This window comes from Capra hircus (genome assembly GCF_001704415.2).
Source record: "Capra hircus breed San Clemente chromosome X unlocalized genomic scaffold, ASM170441v1, whole genome shotgun sequence".
NCBI lineage: Eukaryota > Metazoa > Chordata > Mammalia > Artiodactyla > Bovidae > Capra > Capra hircus.
In genome coordinates this window covers 10,942,415-10,960,000 of record NW_017189516.1, presented here as the reverse complement: position 1 = coordinate 10,960,000, position 17,586 = coordinate 10,942,415, and the positions used below count along the sequence as shown (strand labels likewise).

At 37.6% G+C, this 17,586-nt stretch overlaps 1 protein-coding gene across 1 annotated transcript in view; it reads right to left on the bottom strand.

Moving 5' to 3' along the window:
- TEX11 (testis expressed 11) overlaps positions 1–17,586 on the bottom strand; it is a 249,949-nt gene that overhangs the window by 126,667 nt on the left and 105,696 nt on the right. Inside the window, exons 12-13 of the mRNA XM_018044046.1 lie at positions 12,334–12,415; positions 9,268–9,346 (exon numbers count right to left, since the gene is read on the bottom strand). Coding sequence (XP_017899535.1) covers positions 9,268–9,346; positions 12,334–12,415 — 161 coding nt within the window. The remainder of the gene's footprint in view (positions 1–9,267; positions 9,347–12,333; positions 12,416–17,586) is intronic.

The window sequence follows — 17,586 nt, the reverse complement described above, 5'->3', positions numbered from 1 at the left end:
TCTGCAAACAGTTAGAGTTTTACCTATTCTTTTCCCATCTGGATTCCTTTTATTTCAGTTTCTTCTCTAATTGCCATATCAACTAGAAGACTTAATTTAATTAGAAAATAAATTAATCAGTTAATTGATAATTAATATTAAATATCAATTATTAACAATTAATTTAATTAATCTTCTAATTTAATGTTTTTTATTGCCAAATTCAGGCTTAAATTGAAGAAAGTAGGGAAAACCACTAGGCCATTCAGGTATGACCTTAATCAAATTCCTTATGATAATACAGAAGTGAGAAATAGATTTAAGGGACTAGATCTGATAGATAGAGTGCCAGATGAACAATAGACATAAGTTCATGACACTGTACAGGAGATAGGGATCAAGACCATCCCCATGGAAAAGAAAGGCAAAAAACCAAAATGGCTGTCTGGGGGAGGCCTTACAAATAGCTGTGAAAAGAAGAGAAGCGAAAAGCAAAGGAGAAAAGGAAAGATATAAGCATCTGATGCAGAGTTCCAGAGAATAGCAAGGAGAGATAAGAAAGCCTTCTTCAGCAATCAATGCAAAGAAATAGAGGAAGACAACAGAATGGGAAAGACTAGAGATCTCTTCAAGAAAATTAGAGATAACAAGGGAACATTTCATGCAAACATGGGCTCGATAAAGGACAGAAATGGTATGGACCTAACAGAAGCAGAAAATATTGAGCAGAGGTGGCAAGAATACACAGAAGAACTGTACAAAAAAGATCTTCATGACCAAGATAATCACAATGGTGTGATCACTCACCTAGAGCCAGACATCCTGGAATGTGAAGTCAAGTGGGCCTTAGAAAGCATCACTACGAACAAAGCTAGTGGAGGTGATGGAATTCCAGTTGAGCTACTTCAAATCCTGGAGGATGAGGCTGTGAAAGTGCTGCACTCAATATGCCAGCAAATTTGGAAAACTTAGCAGTGGCCACAGGACTGGAAAAGGTCTGTTTTCATTCCAATTCCAAAGAAAGGCAATGCCAAAGAATGCTCAAACTACTGCACAATTGCACTCATCTCACATGCTAGTAAAGTAATGCTTAAAATTCTCCAAGTCAGGTTTCAGCAATACACGAACCGTGAACTTCCAGATGTTCAAGCTGGTTTTAGAAAAGGCAGCGGAACCAGAGATCAAATTGCCAACATCTGCTGGGTCATGGAAAAAGGAAGAGAGTTCCAGAAAAACATCTATTTCTGCTTTATTGACTATGCCAAAGCCTTTGACTGTGTGGATCACAATAAACTGTGGAAAATTCTGAAAGAGATGGGAATACCAGACCACCTGACCTGCCTCCTGAGAAACCTATATGCAGCTCAGGAAGGAACAGTTAGAACTGGACATGGAACAACAGACTGGTTCCAAATAGGAAAAGGAGTACGTCAAGGCTGTATATTGTCACCCTGCTTATTTAACTTACATGCAGAATACATCATGAGAAATGCTGGGCTGGAAGAAGCAGAAGCTGGAATCAAGATCACCAGGAGAAATATCAATAACCTCAGATACGCAGATGACACCACCCTTATGGCATAAAGTGAAGAGGAACTAAAAAACCTCTTGATGAAAGTGAAAGAGCAGAGTCAATAAGTTGGCTTAAAGCTCAACATTCAGAAAACAAAGATCATGGCATCTGGTCCCATCATTTCATGGAAAATAGTTGGGGAAACAGTGTCAGACTTTAGTTTTTTGGGCTCCAAAATCACTACAGATGGTGACTGCAACCATGAAATTAAAAGACGCTTGTCCTTGGAAGGAAAGTTATGACCAATCTAGACAGCATATTCAAAAGCAGAGACATTACTTTGCCAACAAAGGTCTGTCTAGTCAAGGCTATGGTTTTTCCTGTGGTCATGTATGGATGTGAGAGTTGGACTGTGAAGAAAGCTGAGCGCCGAAGAATTGATGCTTTTGAACTGTGGTGTTGGGGAAGACTCTTGAGAGTCCCTTGGACTCCAAGGAGATCCAACCAGTCCATTCTAAAGGAGATCAGTCCTGGGTGTTCATTCAAAGGACTGATACTAAAGCTGAAACTCCAATACTTTGGCCACCTCATGCGAAGAGTTGACTCATTGGAAAAGACCCTGATGCTGGGAGGGATTGGGGGCAGGAGGAGAAGGGGACGAAAGAGGATGAGATGGCTGGATGGCATCACTGACTCGATGGACCTGAGTTTGGGTGAACTCCGGGAGTTGGTGATGGACAGGGAGGCCTGGTGTGCTGCGATTCATGGGGTTGCAAAGAGTCGGACACGACTGAGCAACTGAACTGAACTGAACTGATGGGACCAGATGCTGCAGCCTCTCTGAACTGCTAATCATCTTCTGAATACTTCCTTATTCCTCCTTTCTATCTTCCTAGTCCTCTCCAACCTTCAAAGCCTAGCTCAAATCTCACTTTCAAAGAAATCTTTCTGATGTTTCCAGTACACAATGGTCTAGGCCTCTTCTCAATTCCTATACTAATTTGTCAATTATTCTCCTTTTCCATGTGCTGTCTTGTATTGTTATCTTTACAAATATCTTCTTTACAGTAAGACTTGTAAGTTCCCTGAAAGAAGCCCCTATGTGTTCCATATGTTGTCCTTTACATAGACGATGCTAAATTGGACTAAATTTTAGCACCTTGTGCTCACATTTTTGATCACTTTAATCTTCCTGTCAGTCATTACTACTTACTCACCTATGAAAATCTTACCCATTTCTAAGTCGCTATCCCCTTCATTAAGCATTCTGTGACCAATGGACCCCACAGTGAGCTTTTACTCCTTCTTCTAAAGTCATATAGGATTCATATAAATCACCTATACTATGCATTTCTCAAATTCTACATTTTACTGTCAGCTGACTGATCAAGCATACACATGCTTAGCTTATTGTAGTGGACAGTAAATTCATTGGAGGAATGTCTGCTTCTTATATTTCTTTTTATCTCCAACCAGACCCCTGACAACATGTTGCACTAGACACAATTTTTGTTGATAAAATGAACTGCAATGCAACCAATGTGCTAAGGAAAATCAAACTCTTGTCTCCGAAAAACAATCAACCTTAAAAAATCCTTTCTATTCCTTTTACCATCTCAAATATCCTAAAACCTATCCCTACCCCAGGGGGAAATTAAAAAAAAAAACAAAACTACAAATTATCTATCCAAACAAAATATACTGAAAAGTCAAGAAATGAGTATATATTCTGTGCCACCTTCACTTCCTACAGACTGGAACTATGATTTCTAATGAACTCATTAAGAATTTTTATTAAAACAAAAATTCTAATTCATGCCTTACCAAATATGAGTGTCTCACCAGAAACAAGAGAGAAGAAAGATCTTTGGTAACAGTCTTAACAACAGTCCTCTGTTTTGATGGTAGCTATTATATGGGAAAAACCATGTGGCATGATTAAATAAAATCCCAGAGGTAGTTGATGACTGCTTTTACCTCTTAGTGTCTAATGATAATCCTTTAGACCTATCCCAGGAAGGAATTAGTATTGAGAGTGTGAGGCCTTAATATTAGAAATCTGCCTCTTTTTCTATGTTTTTAGGAAATTATCTCACTCATCTCAGCTAGCATGCCATTTCTGCAACCACTCAAGTACTTATTATTATATATTAAAGGAATGAAGTTCATCTACATATCATTAAAAAATTTTGCTGTATTCCTAAGTATGATTTTATTATATCTTAGAGCCAAATATTTTTTGGAGGTAAGTCTTTTTTTTTGACCATGCCGCACAACTCATTAGGATACTAAGCTTAGATATGATCTTTTTTCTTTAAAATTTTCATTATAGTTATGGTCCACTTGTAGATCTTAGTTCCCCAACCAGGGATTGAACCCAGGCCCTCAGCAGTGAAAGCATGGAGTCCTAACCACTGGATAGCCTGGGAATTTCCTGGAGGTAAGTCATTTTTATTTTTATAATGTAAACCTATGGAAAAATAGTATTTACTATATCCAATTTTATATCAATAGAACTCTTCAGGAACTCTTTTAGTGTGAAGAAATGAGAGAGCTCTTAAACATTTTATTGTAATATTCAACAGTGAGTTCAAAAACTATTATGTTAATAAAAAAAAAATCAAGCCTTCTTTAAGAAAAAGGCTGGGAACAAAGCTGAAGGAAAGAAAAAAACTAAAAACAGATTGTTAGGATAGTAAGTTAAATATGATCTTTTTTCTTTAAAATTTTCATTATACTCATGGTAAATTTCAGAGTAAAAATATTGATAAAAATTCTGAAAAGAAATTGAAAAGCAATGTGAGAAAATAGTAGTAATAGTAACTAATAAAAGAGTTCTATGAAAGAGTTTAGGGCTTCCCTGGTGGCTCAGACGGTAAAGTGTCTGCCTGCAATGCAGGAGACCCGGGTTAAATTCCTGGGTAGGGAAAATCCCTTGGAGAAGGAAATGGCAATCCACTCCAGCACTCTTGCCTGGAAAATCCCATGGACAGAGGAGCCTGATAGGCTACAGTCTATGGGGTCGCAAAGAGTTGGACATGACTGAGCGATTTCACTTTCACTTTAGGACCCTTAGATCAAACGAATTTGTATTATAAGAGACTAAGACATTTGTAGATGAGACTCATAAAAGTCTTTAAGAAATTATGGAAAACCGGAGGGGTGATGATAACTAGAGACAGGAAAAATTGTGATTCCCCCCCCTGCCCCCGCCACAAAGTTGGCAATAAATAAACTCCCAAACCTGGCCAAAGTATGGTTCACAGATCTACAATATCAGCATCATCAGGAAGCTTGTTAGAAATGCAAATCTCAGTCCCCATCCCAGACCTTTAAATTAAAATCTCTATTTTAACAAGATCTTCAGTTGATCATATATATATATTATAAAGTTTGAGATTAACATAAACCAGCAAAGAGTGGTGAGAAAAAGGCATGCCAAATTAATCTTATCTTTAGACAAGTTTACTTAAATGATAAAGTCAGAGAGTAAACACACACAAGCAAATAGTTTCTGGAAAACTATTCACAATAACAAAATGTCAAACTAACTGCTTTTCTAGAACTCAAAGCATGTGTTCTTCCTTTATATAGCACCATGTATGATCAGGATCTCATAAACAAATAACCTGGAGTTGTCTGCACTGTAACTCCTAAAGAAGCTTGACTACAAAAGGTAAAAAAAAAAAATTTTATATCACTTGAAACATGATATTTTCATTCATTCATCATAGTACTCAAAATTTTGTCATCAGAAGACTACATTAGCTTTCTTAATAGCAGAACTGCATTCACTTTCTAACAGTTAACATTCTGCACATTTAGCTTTTATCACTAAAAGAAACTTCTCTACGTAACATGTATTTTTGCTTTTGCTATACAATTAAAATAATTATCCATTATATAATGCAACTTTTTATATGGTCTATAGATGCAATTGTATAATATACATGAGTGAAATAGACCACACGTTAAAAAAATGGCCAGATACGTAACCAAACTTTATTAACTGAATTATTGTGCAAGCATACTAACAGCTTCCCTGGTGGCTCAGATGGTAAAGAATCTGCCTGCAATGCGAGAGACCTGGGTTGGGAAGACCCCTGGAGGAGGGCATGGCAACCCACTCCAGTATTCTTGCCTGGAGAATCCCCATGGACAGAGGAGTCCATGGAGTTGCAGAGTCGGACATGACTGAGTGACTAAGTACACACATACTAACATAGTACAACATGTAAAAAAAATACAAGCTATATTTTAAATTTGAAATCTAAAAAATACTTAATTTGTCAAATTTTCTTCTTGAAATTGATTATTTTTTTGATTGGAAACAGAAAACTGAAATTCTTTTTCCTACACTAATATGTCAATGTCCACATATACTGATAGGGAATAAGTAGCTACCTAAATGGAAATTTGGATAATGTTATCAATAAGAAAGTGGACTGAATGAGTAATGACTGACCAAAAGCAGTAAATGTCCACTACATCTGATATTCCAAATTTGTCTAATAAGAATTTAGTATCACACTATACTACAGTTTAATTTGTAGTTCTTTAGTAACTTTAGTAATATTAATTGAGAAAGGCAAAATAAACAATGTTTTTCATTATTACAATGTTAAGAATCAGAAAACACATTCTTAAGAATTCAATCTTTAAATCTAAAATTTTGAGTATGTAGTTCATAAAATCAATTCCATCTCGGCAAATCAATTTCAGCATAGAAAAGAGAGTAAGATTAGTCCCTGCCAAATGAGTTTCCCAAAGAAATGACTTCACTAAGAACATGTGAATTAAAATTTACATTCATGTGGGGCTTCCCAGGTGGTCCAGTGGTTAAGAATCTGCCTTGCAACGAAGAGGACACTGGTTCAATTTCTTGTCTGGGAAGATCCCATTTACCACAGGACAACCAAGCCTAGGTACTACAACTGCTGAACCTGTGCTCTGGAGCCTGACAGCCGCAACTACTGAGCCCATGTCCAGCATGGTAACAACTGAAGACCCATGTCCTATAGCTCATACTCCGCAAAAAGAGAAACCACTGCAATGTGATGCCCATGCACCACAACTAGAAGAGCAGCCACCATTCTCCTCCACTAGAGAAAGCCCATGCACAGCAATGAAGACCCAGCACGGACAAAAAAAACAATTAAAACTGTATATTCATGTAATTAGTTACTTCAGATGTACAAGTTGGATTTAGAAAAGGCAGAGGAACCAGAGATCAAATTGCCAATATCCGCTGGATCACAGAAAAAGCAAGAGAATTTCAGGGAAAACATCTGCTTCACTGACTATGTTAAAGCCTTTGACTATGTGGATCACAACAAACTGTGGAAAATTCTTTAAGAGATGGGAATACCAGACCACCTCACCTGTCTCCTGAGAAGCCTGTATGCAGGATAAGAAGCAACAGTTAGGATTGGACATGGAACCAAGGACTGGTTCAAAACTGGGAAAGAAGCATGTCAAGGCTGTATACTGTCACCCTACTTATCTAACTTATATACAGAGTAAGTACACCATGAGAAGTGCCAGGCTGGATAACTCACAAGCTAGAATCAAAACTGCCAGGAGAAGCATGAAAAACCTCATATATGCAGATGACACCACCCTTATGGCAGAAAGCAAAGAGCCTCTTGAAAAAAGTGAAAAAGGAGAATGAAAAAGCTGGCTTAAAACTCAACATTCAACAAACTAAGATCATGGCATCTGGTACCATCACTTTATGGCAAATAGATGGGAAAACAATGGAAATAGGAAGAGATTTTATTTCCTTGGGCTCCAAAATCACTGCAGATGGTGACTGCAGCCATGAAATGAAAGGATGCTTGCTCCTTGGAAGAAAAGCTACAACAAGCCTAGAGAGCATATTAAAAAGCAGAGACATTACTTTGCTGACAAAGGTCCATATAGTTAAAGCTATGGTTTTTCCAGCAGTCATGTAGGGATGTGAGAGTTGGACCATAAAGGTTGAGCGCCAAAAAACTGATGCTTTCAAACTCTGGTGCTGGAGAAGACTCTTGAGAGTCCCTTGGACAGCAAGATCAAACCAGTCGATCCTAAAAGTAATCAACCCTGAATATTCATTGGAAGGACTGATGCTGAAGCTGAAGCTCCAATCCTTTGGTCACCTGATGCAAAGAGCCTATTCATTGGAAAAGACCCAGATGCTGGGAAAGATTGAGAGCCAAGAGGAGAAGGGGGTGACAGAGGATGAGATGGTTGGATGGCATCACCAACTCAATGGACATAAGTTTGAGCAAACTCTGGGAGATAGTGAAGGACAGGAATGCCTGGCATGCTGCATGCAGTTCATGGGGTCACAGAGTCAGACATGACTTAGCAACTAAACAACAATATTCCATGATATAAGTATACTACATTTTGCTTTTCTTTTCATTAGTTCATAGATATTTTGGTTATTTCCATATTTGATTATTAAACATAATGCTTCTAGAAACATTCATATACCTGTGTTGATATGGATATGTTTCCTGTTTAACTCAGGATTGGAACTGTTGGGTCATATGGTAACTCTCTATTTAATTTATTCAGGAACTGACAGACAGTTTCTAAAGTAGCTGTACCATTTTACATTCCCACCAGCAGTGTATGAGGATTACAATTTTTCACATCCTTGTCAATTTCTGTTATTACCTATCTTTTTCATTACAGCCATTCTAGTAGTATGAAGCAGTTTCTCATTGTGGTTTTAATTTGCATTCTCCTGATTGCTAACCATGTTCAGCACCTTTTCAAGTGCTTATTTCCCAGTAATTTTGATGAATACCAAAGCTTGAAAACCACTAAAGAGGTCTATAGGTACTTTAAGGTCCCTTCTGACATTAATAATCCCATGATGATAGAGCCAGAGGGGTGTATCATCTGCAGAACTACACTCGCACAGGCCTTCCAGTTCAACATGACACTGACCTGCAAGTTAACCTAGTCATCAACTCTGGTTTTACAAAACCCTATTTTAAAATGAAACTTTTTTCATTTATTTTTTAAAATTTTAATATATATTTTAAAATTGACTTGACTACTTATTGTTTATTCCCTGACTACTCCTTGGAAGGAAAGTTATGACCAACCTAGACAACATATTAAAAAGCAGAGACATTACCTTGCCAACAAAGGTCCGTCTAGTCAAGGCCATGGTTTTTCCAGTAGTCAAGTATGGATGTGAGAGTTGGACTAGAAAGCTGAGTGCTGAAGAATTGATGCTTTGAACTGTGGTGTTGGAGAAGACTCTTGAGAGTCCCTTGGACTCCAAGGAGATCCAACCAGTCCATTCTAAAGGAGATCAGTCCTGGGTGTTCACCGGAAGGACTGATGTTGAAGCTGAAACTCCAATATTTTGGCTACCTGATACGAAGAACTGACTCATTGGAAAAGACCCTGATGTTGGGAAAGATTGAAGGCAGGAGGAGAAGGGGACAACAGAGGATGAGATGGTTAGATGGCATCACTGACTCAATGGACATGAGTTTGGGTAAACTCCGGGAGCTGGTGATAGACAGGGTGGCCTGGTGTGCTGTGGTTCATGGGGTCGCAAAGAGTTGTATAGGACTGAGCGACTGAACTGAACTTAGTGTTTAAATCAGTAAGCAAGCAGTTCCATCTTCTAATTTGATTAGCACAATGCCAAATATTGTGCTTTGTGAATATGGGTATAGATAGATACAGATATAATTCAACTTATGTTAATGGAAACCTTAGAAAAATGTTAGTCTTTAAAGAAAAGAAAATCAATTCTTCTATACCTTTCATGATCCACCAGTAGTTTAACAATATTCAGACAGAAGTTCAGAGACATGCCAAAATGTAGAATTTCCATAAGAGCTAACAAAAAGAAAAAATGAAATAATCACATCAGTTTCATTTTTGAGGAAGCTTAGCTATTTTCAATAATTTTCCTTTGTTAAAAATCTACTTTCTAAATGTTTCCCATATATCATGTATTGCATAACAATTTATCAAAGCCTTTTTATATGCCAGTAATATCCAATGCTACCGAGAATGCAGTGAAGCAGGCAAAGTAACCTTTTGAAAAGCAATTTGAGTATATGCTAAAAACCCAGTGATTAAGAGCTTGGGATATGAAGTCAGTCAGACAGATCCATATTTGAAACCACTTGCCACTCTTATGGCCATCTTCAATTTAGTTAGTTTTTCTGGACTTTAGTTTTGCCGTCTGTAAAGTGGGGAACAAATCACCAATCTCTCAGGGTTGTTGAGAGACTGACGTGAGATAATATGATTCTCTTTATTTCAGAAATTGTACTTCTGAAAAGTCACCTGAAATAAATGTGGGGAAATGTAACAAACAAAGATATTATTAATAAAAGCAACCCAGATTATAATGACAATAAAAATGATGCATACTGTTTCCACTATATAATAGTGACAAATTACTATGCAACCATTAAAACTGTTGAATATAAAACTGTGTTTACCATTTAAAAAATGAATATGCACCAATATGAATTATAAGATTAGTAAAAAAATTGAAAAACAAAGGCTGTCTATAAATTCTGTAAAAGAGCAAATTAAGATAGAAAAACACTGAAAATAAACCATCAAATTTCTAAAAGCGATTGTGTTTAGATTATCTATTCAACAAATAGCTAACAAGCGTATTCTCTGTGCCAGGGAGCTGTGCTGGGAATCCAGCAGTAGGCAAAACACACAAAAATCTCTGCTGCCACGGAGCTGATATTCCAGTGCATGGTAGACAATAAGTATTTTTAGTATATTCCAAAAACTTCTTCAATGTGTATGTACTACTTTTTCATAATAAAAAACATTACATATTTTTAAAATGTCTACTTTCTCTACTATAAAAAATACTGGTGAAGTTCCAATGACAGTAGTTAGGTTGATTCTTAAAACTACTTTCATTAGCAAACAAATGAACATATAAAAATGCAAGTTTCATATATACCTATACTTTCAATACAACAGAATGAAAGATAATTGCATTATTTTAAACTATACAAAACTTAAATTCATGGAAGTTTCCTAGTTTATAATCTGATGTTGCAACTTCATTACTCTATCATGAGTATCTAGACCAAGTTAAGTAAAAACAGTCTAGAAATAAGAATAATTTCATTTAAAATTGTTTCTTTTCTACATTTTGATTTAAAACTATTTAATACGAATTAACTTCAAACTAGGTAACTCCAATAATCTCTCTGATCTTCCTACACTATATTACTTTGAATAAGACTATTCCTCTAACTGCTTAGTTGGTTTGTTTATTCCCATATTGTAAAATAAGAATGAAGTTGTCTTTCTGGCTCTGAAGAGATTTCAGCCTGTGCATATCTGAGCTGATACTATTACAGAGATGCAGAATCCTCTATGTATTTCGGATCCTGAGATCTCCTCATGATTGGCTAATATTCTAGAAATCACAGAAAGTTTCAGTACTACTAAATAGGCACTAAATCTACAGCAACTTCCAAATCTGATTACAGTCCTACTTATTATAAATTGCTATTATTTACTGGATAATCAGTTATTATACTAACATATAATTTTATATACCAAAAATAATACAGCTCTATTATATTTTATACAGTAAAAAATAAAGCATGTACACATTAAAAATTTTAAATTAGTTTTATGACTAAACATAATTGAAATACTGTTAAGAGGTCAGTGTGCATAGATACTTTGCCTCATTTAATTCCTCTATATAGTAGTAATAACAGTTAATAGTAGTAATCATAATAACTAAGTGATAAGTAATATTTATTGCATACTAACTATGTACCAAGCATGGAACTAAATGCTTTACATACTTTTTTCATAGAATTCTCAAAACAACACAATGAGATAGACATTAATATTATATATTTTTTAAAGCCGAAGAAACTGAAGCACAGAAAATTTAAGTGACTTGACAAATGACTCAGAGCTGCATATCAGTTTATGCTGACATATGCACATTCTAGTTCCTTGAGAATTTCGAAAAACAAATAGCGATGTTTATACAGGTAACTGGGCTTCCTTGATAGCTCAGTTGGTAAAGAATCCACCCACAATGACTCTTTGCGACCTCATGGACTGTAGCCTAGCAGGCTCCTCTGTCCATGGGATTTTCCAGGCAATAGTACTGGAGTGGATTGCCATTTCCTTCGCCAGGGGATCTTCCCAACCCAGGGATCAAACCCGGGTCTCCCACATTGTAGATAGACGCTTTACCATCTGATCCACCAGGGAAGTCACAATGTAGGACACCCCAGTTCAATTCCTGGTTCAGGAAGATCTGCTGGAGAAGGGATAGGCTACCCACTCCAGTATTCTTGGGCTTCCCTGTGGCTCAGTTGGTAAAGAATCCACCTGCAATGCGGGAGACCTGGAATCAATTCCTGGGTTGGAAAGATTCCCTGGAGAAGGGAAAGGCTACCCACTCCAGTATTCTGGCCTAGAGAATCCCTATAGTCCATGGGGTCGCAAATAGTTGGACACAACTGAGCGACTTTCACATTCACTTCACAGACAAGGAATTATAAAAGGCACAGCATTGCAAAGGCTTTTTCTATCAATAGGTATCTTTTTTCATGATGGGTAGCTGCAATTTTCTGCTAGACTAAATGAAAACTGATAGCTTTTACTTAGCTCTTTTTTTCTTTACTACTTGCTAAATTTGCTACTGTGTTCTCTTCCTTCTCCTTTGCTTCCTGACAATCTTATGTACTCAGTTTCTTTCTCAGTCACCATCAAATTATACCTATGCTAGTATAACACAAAATATCTTTCAGTCAACAAATTGGTATTAATATTTCTGTATACTTTTCACACACAGATATCTTACTTACTTTGAAAAAGTTCTTGATTAGCCATTTCACTCTTCAAGAGGATTTTCACCTTTAAGAAAAGCCCAACTGGATGTAACTCTTCCTATTTTAAACAAAGAAATCACAATGATATTAACTGTAGAATGTAAAAGACAATTTTCAACTAATTTCCTATTTCACTAAACCACACCAAGATGACTGATGATCAAAGGAAATCAAAATTATAAAAGATCAAATCATAATATCCAGTCTATCCATGAGGCTATTTTCTGATATTTTATTCAATCTAAATGGAACAGTAAATGGAAAAGAACATGTAAACACATCTACTGAGTGGCAAGCATTTAATGGCAAGGTCAATATTTAAACTGTGAGAATATAAGACCATATTCTTATCTTGGTAAGCAAAACCTTACACATCAATCAGATCTGCTTTCTTTCGAAATCTTAATAACTAAAGTCCTTTGCAAATAATGGTTGAATGAAATAAACATACTGTCTTTCCTATAGGATATGCCTGTCACATTTACTATTAATAACAATATACTCAGAATGGTTTTTCCAAGTCCTTGCTACTTGGACTTAGTTCTACTTCTGCCAGACAGTGAACATTTTGAAACAGCTGTCTACATTTAAAAGTGCAGGCTAGGCTCACAGAACAGAATTTTTCTTTCTACAACATTAATCAACCTCTACGTGGACACTGTATTGATTAGTTCCATGCTTTGTAAATTCATGTGTGAGATGCCTGAGGAATGGAAAGTTAGGGAAAGCAACCACAGGTATTATAACGATTTGCAAATAATGATGATATCAATACAAGAATAAACTAAGAATGCATTATAATTTCTTACATTACCATCTTTCCTAATGGGCATATTTGAATATGTCTTGAGCTCAAAACATGTTTTATACACTAGCAATGAACAATCCAAAAGTGAAGGTAAAAAAAGGGATGAATTTTAAAAATAAGGGCAAGATTTCTATACTGAAACTTATAAAACACTATTGTAAGAAAATGAAGAAGACCTAAATAAATGAAAACACATCTCATATTCTTGGATTGGAAAACTTATAATTGTTTAGATAGAAGTAATCTCCCAATTGATCTATGAATTCAAAGCAATCAAATTCCCAGCTGGCATCTATGTAGAAATTGATAGGCTGATTCCCAAATTCGTATGAAAGTGCAAGGAATGTCAAAATAACCTGGAAACAGAACAAAGGATGATGACTCATACTTGCAATTCCAAAGAGGTATACCACTTTACCTTCAGCGATCAGTGCAAAGATATAGAGGAAAACAACAGAACGGGAAAGACTAGAGATCTTTTCAAGAAAATCAGAGTTAACAAGGGAACATTTCATGCAAAGATGGGCTCGATAAAGGACAGATGGTATGGACCTAACAGAAGCAGAAGATGTTAAGAAGAGGTGGCAAGAATACACAGAAGAATTGTACAAAAAAAGATCTTCACGACCAAGATAATCACAATGGTGTGATCACTCACCTAGAGCCAGACATCCTGGAATGTGAAGTCAAGTGGGCCTTAAAAAGCATCACTATGAACAAAGTTAGTGGAAGTGATGGAATTCCAGTTGAGCTATTTCAAATCCTGGAAGATGATGCTGTGAAAGTGCTGCACTCAATATGCCAGCAAATTTGGAAAACTCAGCAGTGGCCACAGGACTGGAAAAGGTCCATTTTCATTCCAAGCCCAAAGAAAGGCAATGCCAAAGAATGCTCAAACTACCACACAATTGCACTCATCTCACATGCTAGTAAAGTAATGCTCAAAATTCTCCAAGCCAGGCTTTAGCAATACATGAACTGTGAACTTCCAGATGTTCAAGCTGGTTTTAGAAAAGGCAGAGGAACCAAAGATCAAACTGCCAACATCCGCTGGATCATCAAAAAAGTGAGAGTTCCAGAAAAAACATCTATTTCTGCTTTATTGACTATGCCAAAGCCTTGACTGTGTGGATCACAATAAACTGTGGAAAATTCTGAAAGAGATGGGAATACCAGACCACCTGACCTGTCTCTTGAGAAACCTATATGCAGCTCAGGAAGGAACAGTTAGAACTGGACATGGAACAACAGACTGGTTCCAAATAGGAAAAGGAATACGTCAAGGCTGTATATTGTCACCCTGCTTATTTAACTTATATGCAGAGTACATCATGAGAAACACTGGGCTGGAAGAAGCACAAGCTGGAACGAAGATTGCTGGGAGAAATACTAATAACCTCAGATATGCAGATGACACCACTCTTATGGCAGAAAGTGAAGAGGAACTAAAAAGCCTCTTGATGAAAGTGAAACAGCAGAGTGAAAAAGTTGGCTTAAAGCTCAACATTCAGAAAACTAAGATCATGGTATCTGGTCCCATCACTTCATGGGAAATAGATGGGGAAACAGTGGAAACAGTGTCAGATTTTATCTTTCTGGGGCTCCAAAATCACTGCAGATGGTGACTGTAGCCATGAAATTAAAAGACGTTTACTCCTTGAAAGCAAAGTTATGACCAACCTAGATAGCATATTCAAAAGCAGAGACATTACTTTGTCAACAAAGGTGCGTCTAGTCAAGGCTATGGTTTTTCCTGTGGTCATGTATGGATGCGAGAGTTAGACTGTGAAGAAAGCTGAGTGCCGAAGAATTGATGCTTTTGAACTGTGGTGTTGGAGAAGACTCTTGAGAGTCCCTTGGACTGCAAGGAGATCCAACCAGTCCATTCTAAAGGAGATCAGTCCTGGGTGTTCTTTGGAAGGAATGATGCTAAAGCTGAAACTCCAGTACTTTGGCCACCTCATGTGAAGAGTTGACTCATTGGAAAAGACTCTGATGCTGGGAGGGATTGAGGGCAGGAGGAGAAGGGGACGACAGAGGATGAGATGGCTGGATGGCATCACGGACTCGATGGACGTGAGTCTGAGTGAACTCCAGGAGTTGGTGATGGACAGGGAGGCCTGGCGTGCTATGATTCATGGGGTCACAAAGAGTCGGACACGACTGAGCAACTGAACTGAACTGACTGATACCACTTTACACTGACATCAGTTGTGGATAAGAATTTCCAGTGTTCCATATCCTTGTTAACACTTGGAATTACTGGACTTCTAAGTTTTGCCCACCTAGTGGGTATCATAACCACTTTAAGGTGTTCCTCTTATCCTTCAAGCACCTTACTGTAAGGCTTTCATAACATTCAGCTTCTATAAAACTAAATGCTCCTTTTTCTACACTCTCTCTTTAAGGAATCTTACACATTTTCCAGACTTCAAATATAGATGAAAGTGAAAGAAAGTGAAAGTGGAGTCACTCAGTCTTGTCCACCTCTTTGTGACCCCATGGACTGTAGCCCTCCAGGCTCCTCCATCCATTGGATTCTCCAGGCAAGAATACTGGAGTGGGTTGCCATTTCCTTCTCCAGGGGATCTTCCCAACCCAGGGATCGAACCCAGGTCTCCCGCATTGCAGGCAGACGCTTTAACCTCTGAGCCACCAGGGAAGCTCCTTAGGCTAAAAAAAAAAAATCTGCTGCAAGACCTTTCTTTGGGTAAGAGCTATGCTGTGCTGTGCTTAGTTGCTCAGTCGTGTCTGACTCTTTGCGACCCCATGGAGTGTAGCCTGCCAGGCTCCTCTGTCTACGGGGATTCTCTAGGCAAGAATACTGGAGTGGGTTACCATGCCCTCCTCCAGGGGATCTTCCCAACCTAGGGTCTGAATCCAGGTTGCCCACATTGCAGGCCAATTCTATATCATGTGAGCCACCAGGGAATCAGAGGAATACTGGAGTGGGTAGCCTATCCATTCTCCAGGGGAACTTCCCAACCCAGAAATCGAACTGGGGTCGCCTGCATTGCAAGTGTCTTCTTTACCAGCTGAGCTACTGGGGAAGCCCCACAAATACATAACCTGAGTCTAGTCATTAAAAAATCAGATAAATCTCAAATGAACAATTTTCATTTAAAACAAGGTGGGGAGCTACTGTATTCTTCTAAAATATCAATGACACAAAAGGTAAAATAAAGGCTACAGAAATGTTTCAGATTACAGGAGACTTAAGAGACATGTCACATAAATGATCCCATACTCATCATATATTAGAGAGAAAACCATGCTATAAAGTTCAATACTGAGTGCATATAATATATATTATTATTACAGATATATCAATATATTACCCTCAATAACATGAATGCATGAATTATATTTTCTCAATAATATAGTTATATATTCAGGTATGACCATTCAGGTACGATGTAAATCAAATCCCTTACGATTATACAGTGACAAATAGATTCAAGGGATTAGATTTGATAGAGTGCCTGAAGAAATATGGACAGAGGTTCATGACATTGTACAGGAGGCAGTGATCAAGACCATCCCCCCCAAAAAGGAAATGCAAAATGGCAAAATGGTTGTCTTAGGAGGCCTTACAAATAGCTGAGAAAAGAAGAGAAGCAAAAGGTAAAAGAGAAAAGAGATACCCATCTGAATGTAGAGTTCCAAAAAATAGCAAGGAGAGATAAGAAAGCCTTCCTCAGAGATCAATGCAAAGAAATAGAGGAAAACAAAAGAATGGGAAAGACTAGAGATCTCTTCAAGAAAATCAGAGATACCAAGGGAACATTTCATGCAAAGATGGGCACAATAAAGCACAGAAACGGTATGGACCTAACAGAAGCAGAAGATATTAAGAAGAGGTGGCAAGAATACACAGAAGAACTATACAAAAAAGATCTTAATGATCCAGATAACCACGATGGTGTACTCACTCACCTTCAGCCAGACATCCTGGAGTGTGAGGTCAGGTGAGCCTTAGGAAGCATCACTACAAACAAAGCTAGAGGAGGTGATGGAATTCCAGTTAAGCCACTTCAATTCCTAAAAGATGATGCTGTAAACTGCAGCACCCAATATGCCAGCAAATTTGGAAAACTCAACAGTGGACACAGGACTGGAAAAGGTCAGGTTTCATTCTAAACTCAAAGAAAGGCAATGCCAAAGAATGCTCCAACTACCGCACAGCTGCACTCATCTCACACGCTAGCAAAGTAATGCTCAAAATTCTCCAAGCCAGGCTTCAACAGTACATGAACCAAGAACTTCCAGATGTTCAAGTGGGTTTTAGGAAAGGCAGAGGAACCAGAGATCAAATTGCCAACATCTGTTGGATCATCAAAAAGCAAGAGAATTCCAGAAAAATATCTACTTCTGCTTTGTTGACTACACCAAAGCCTTTGACTGTGTGGATCATGACAAAC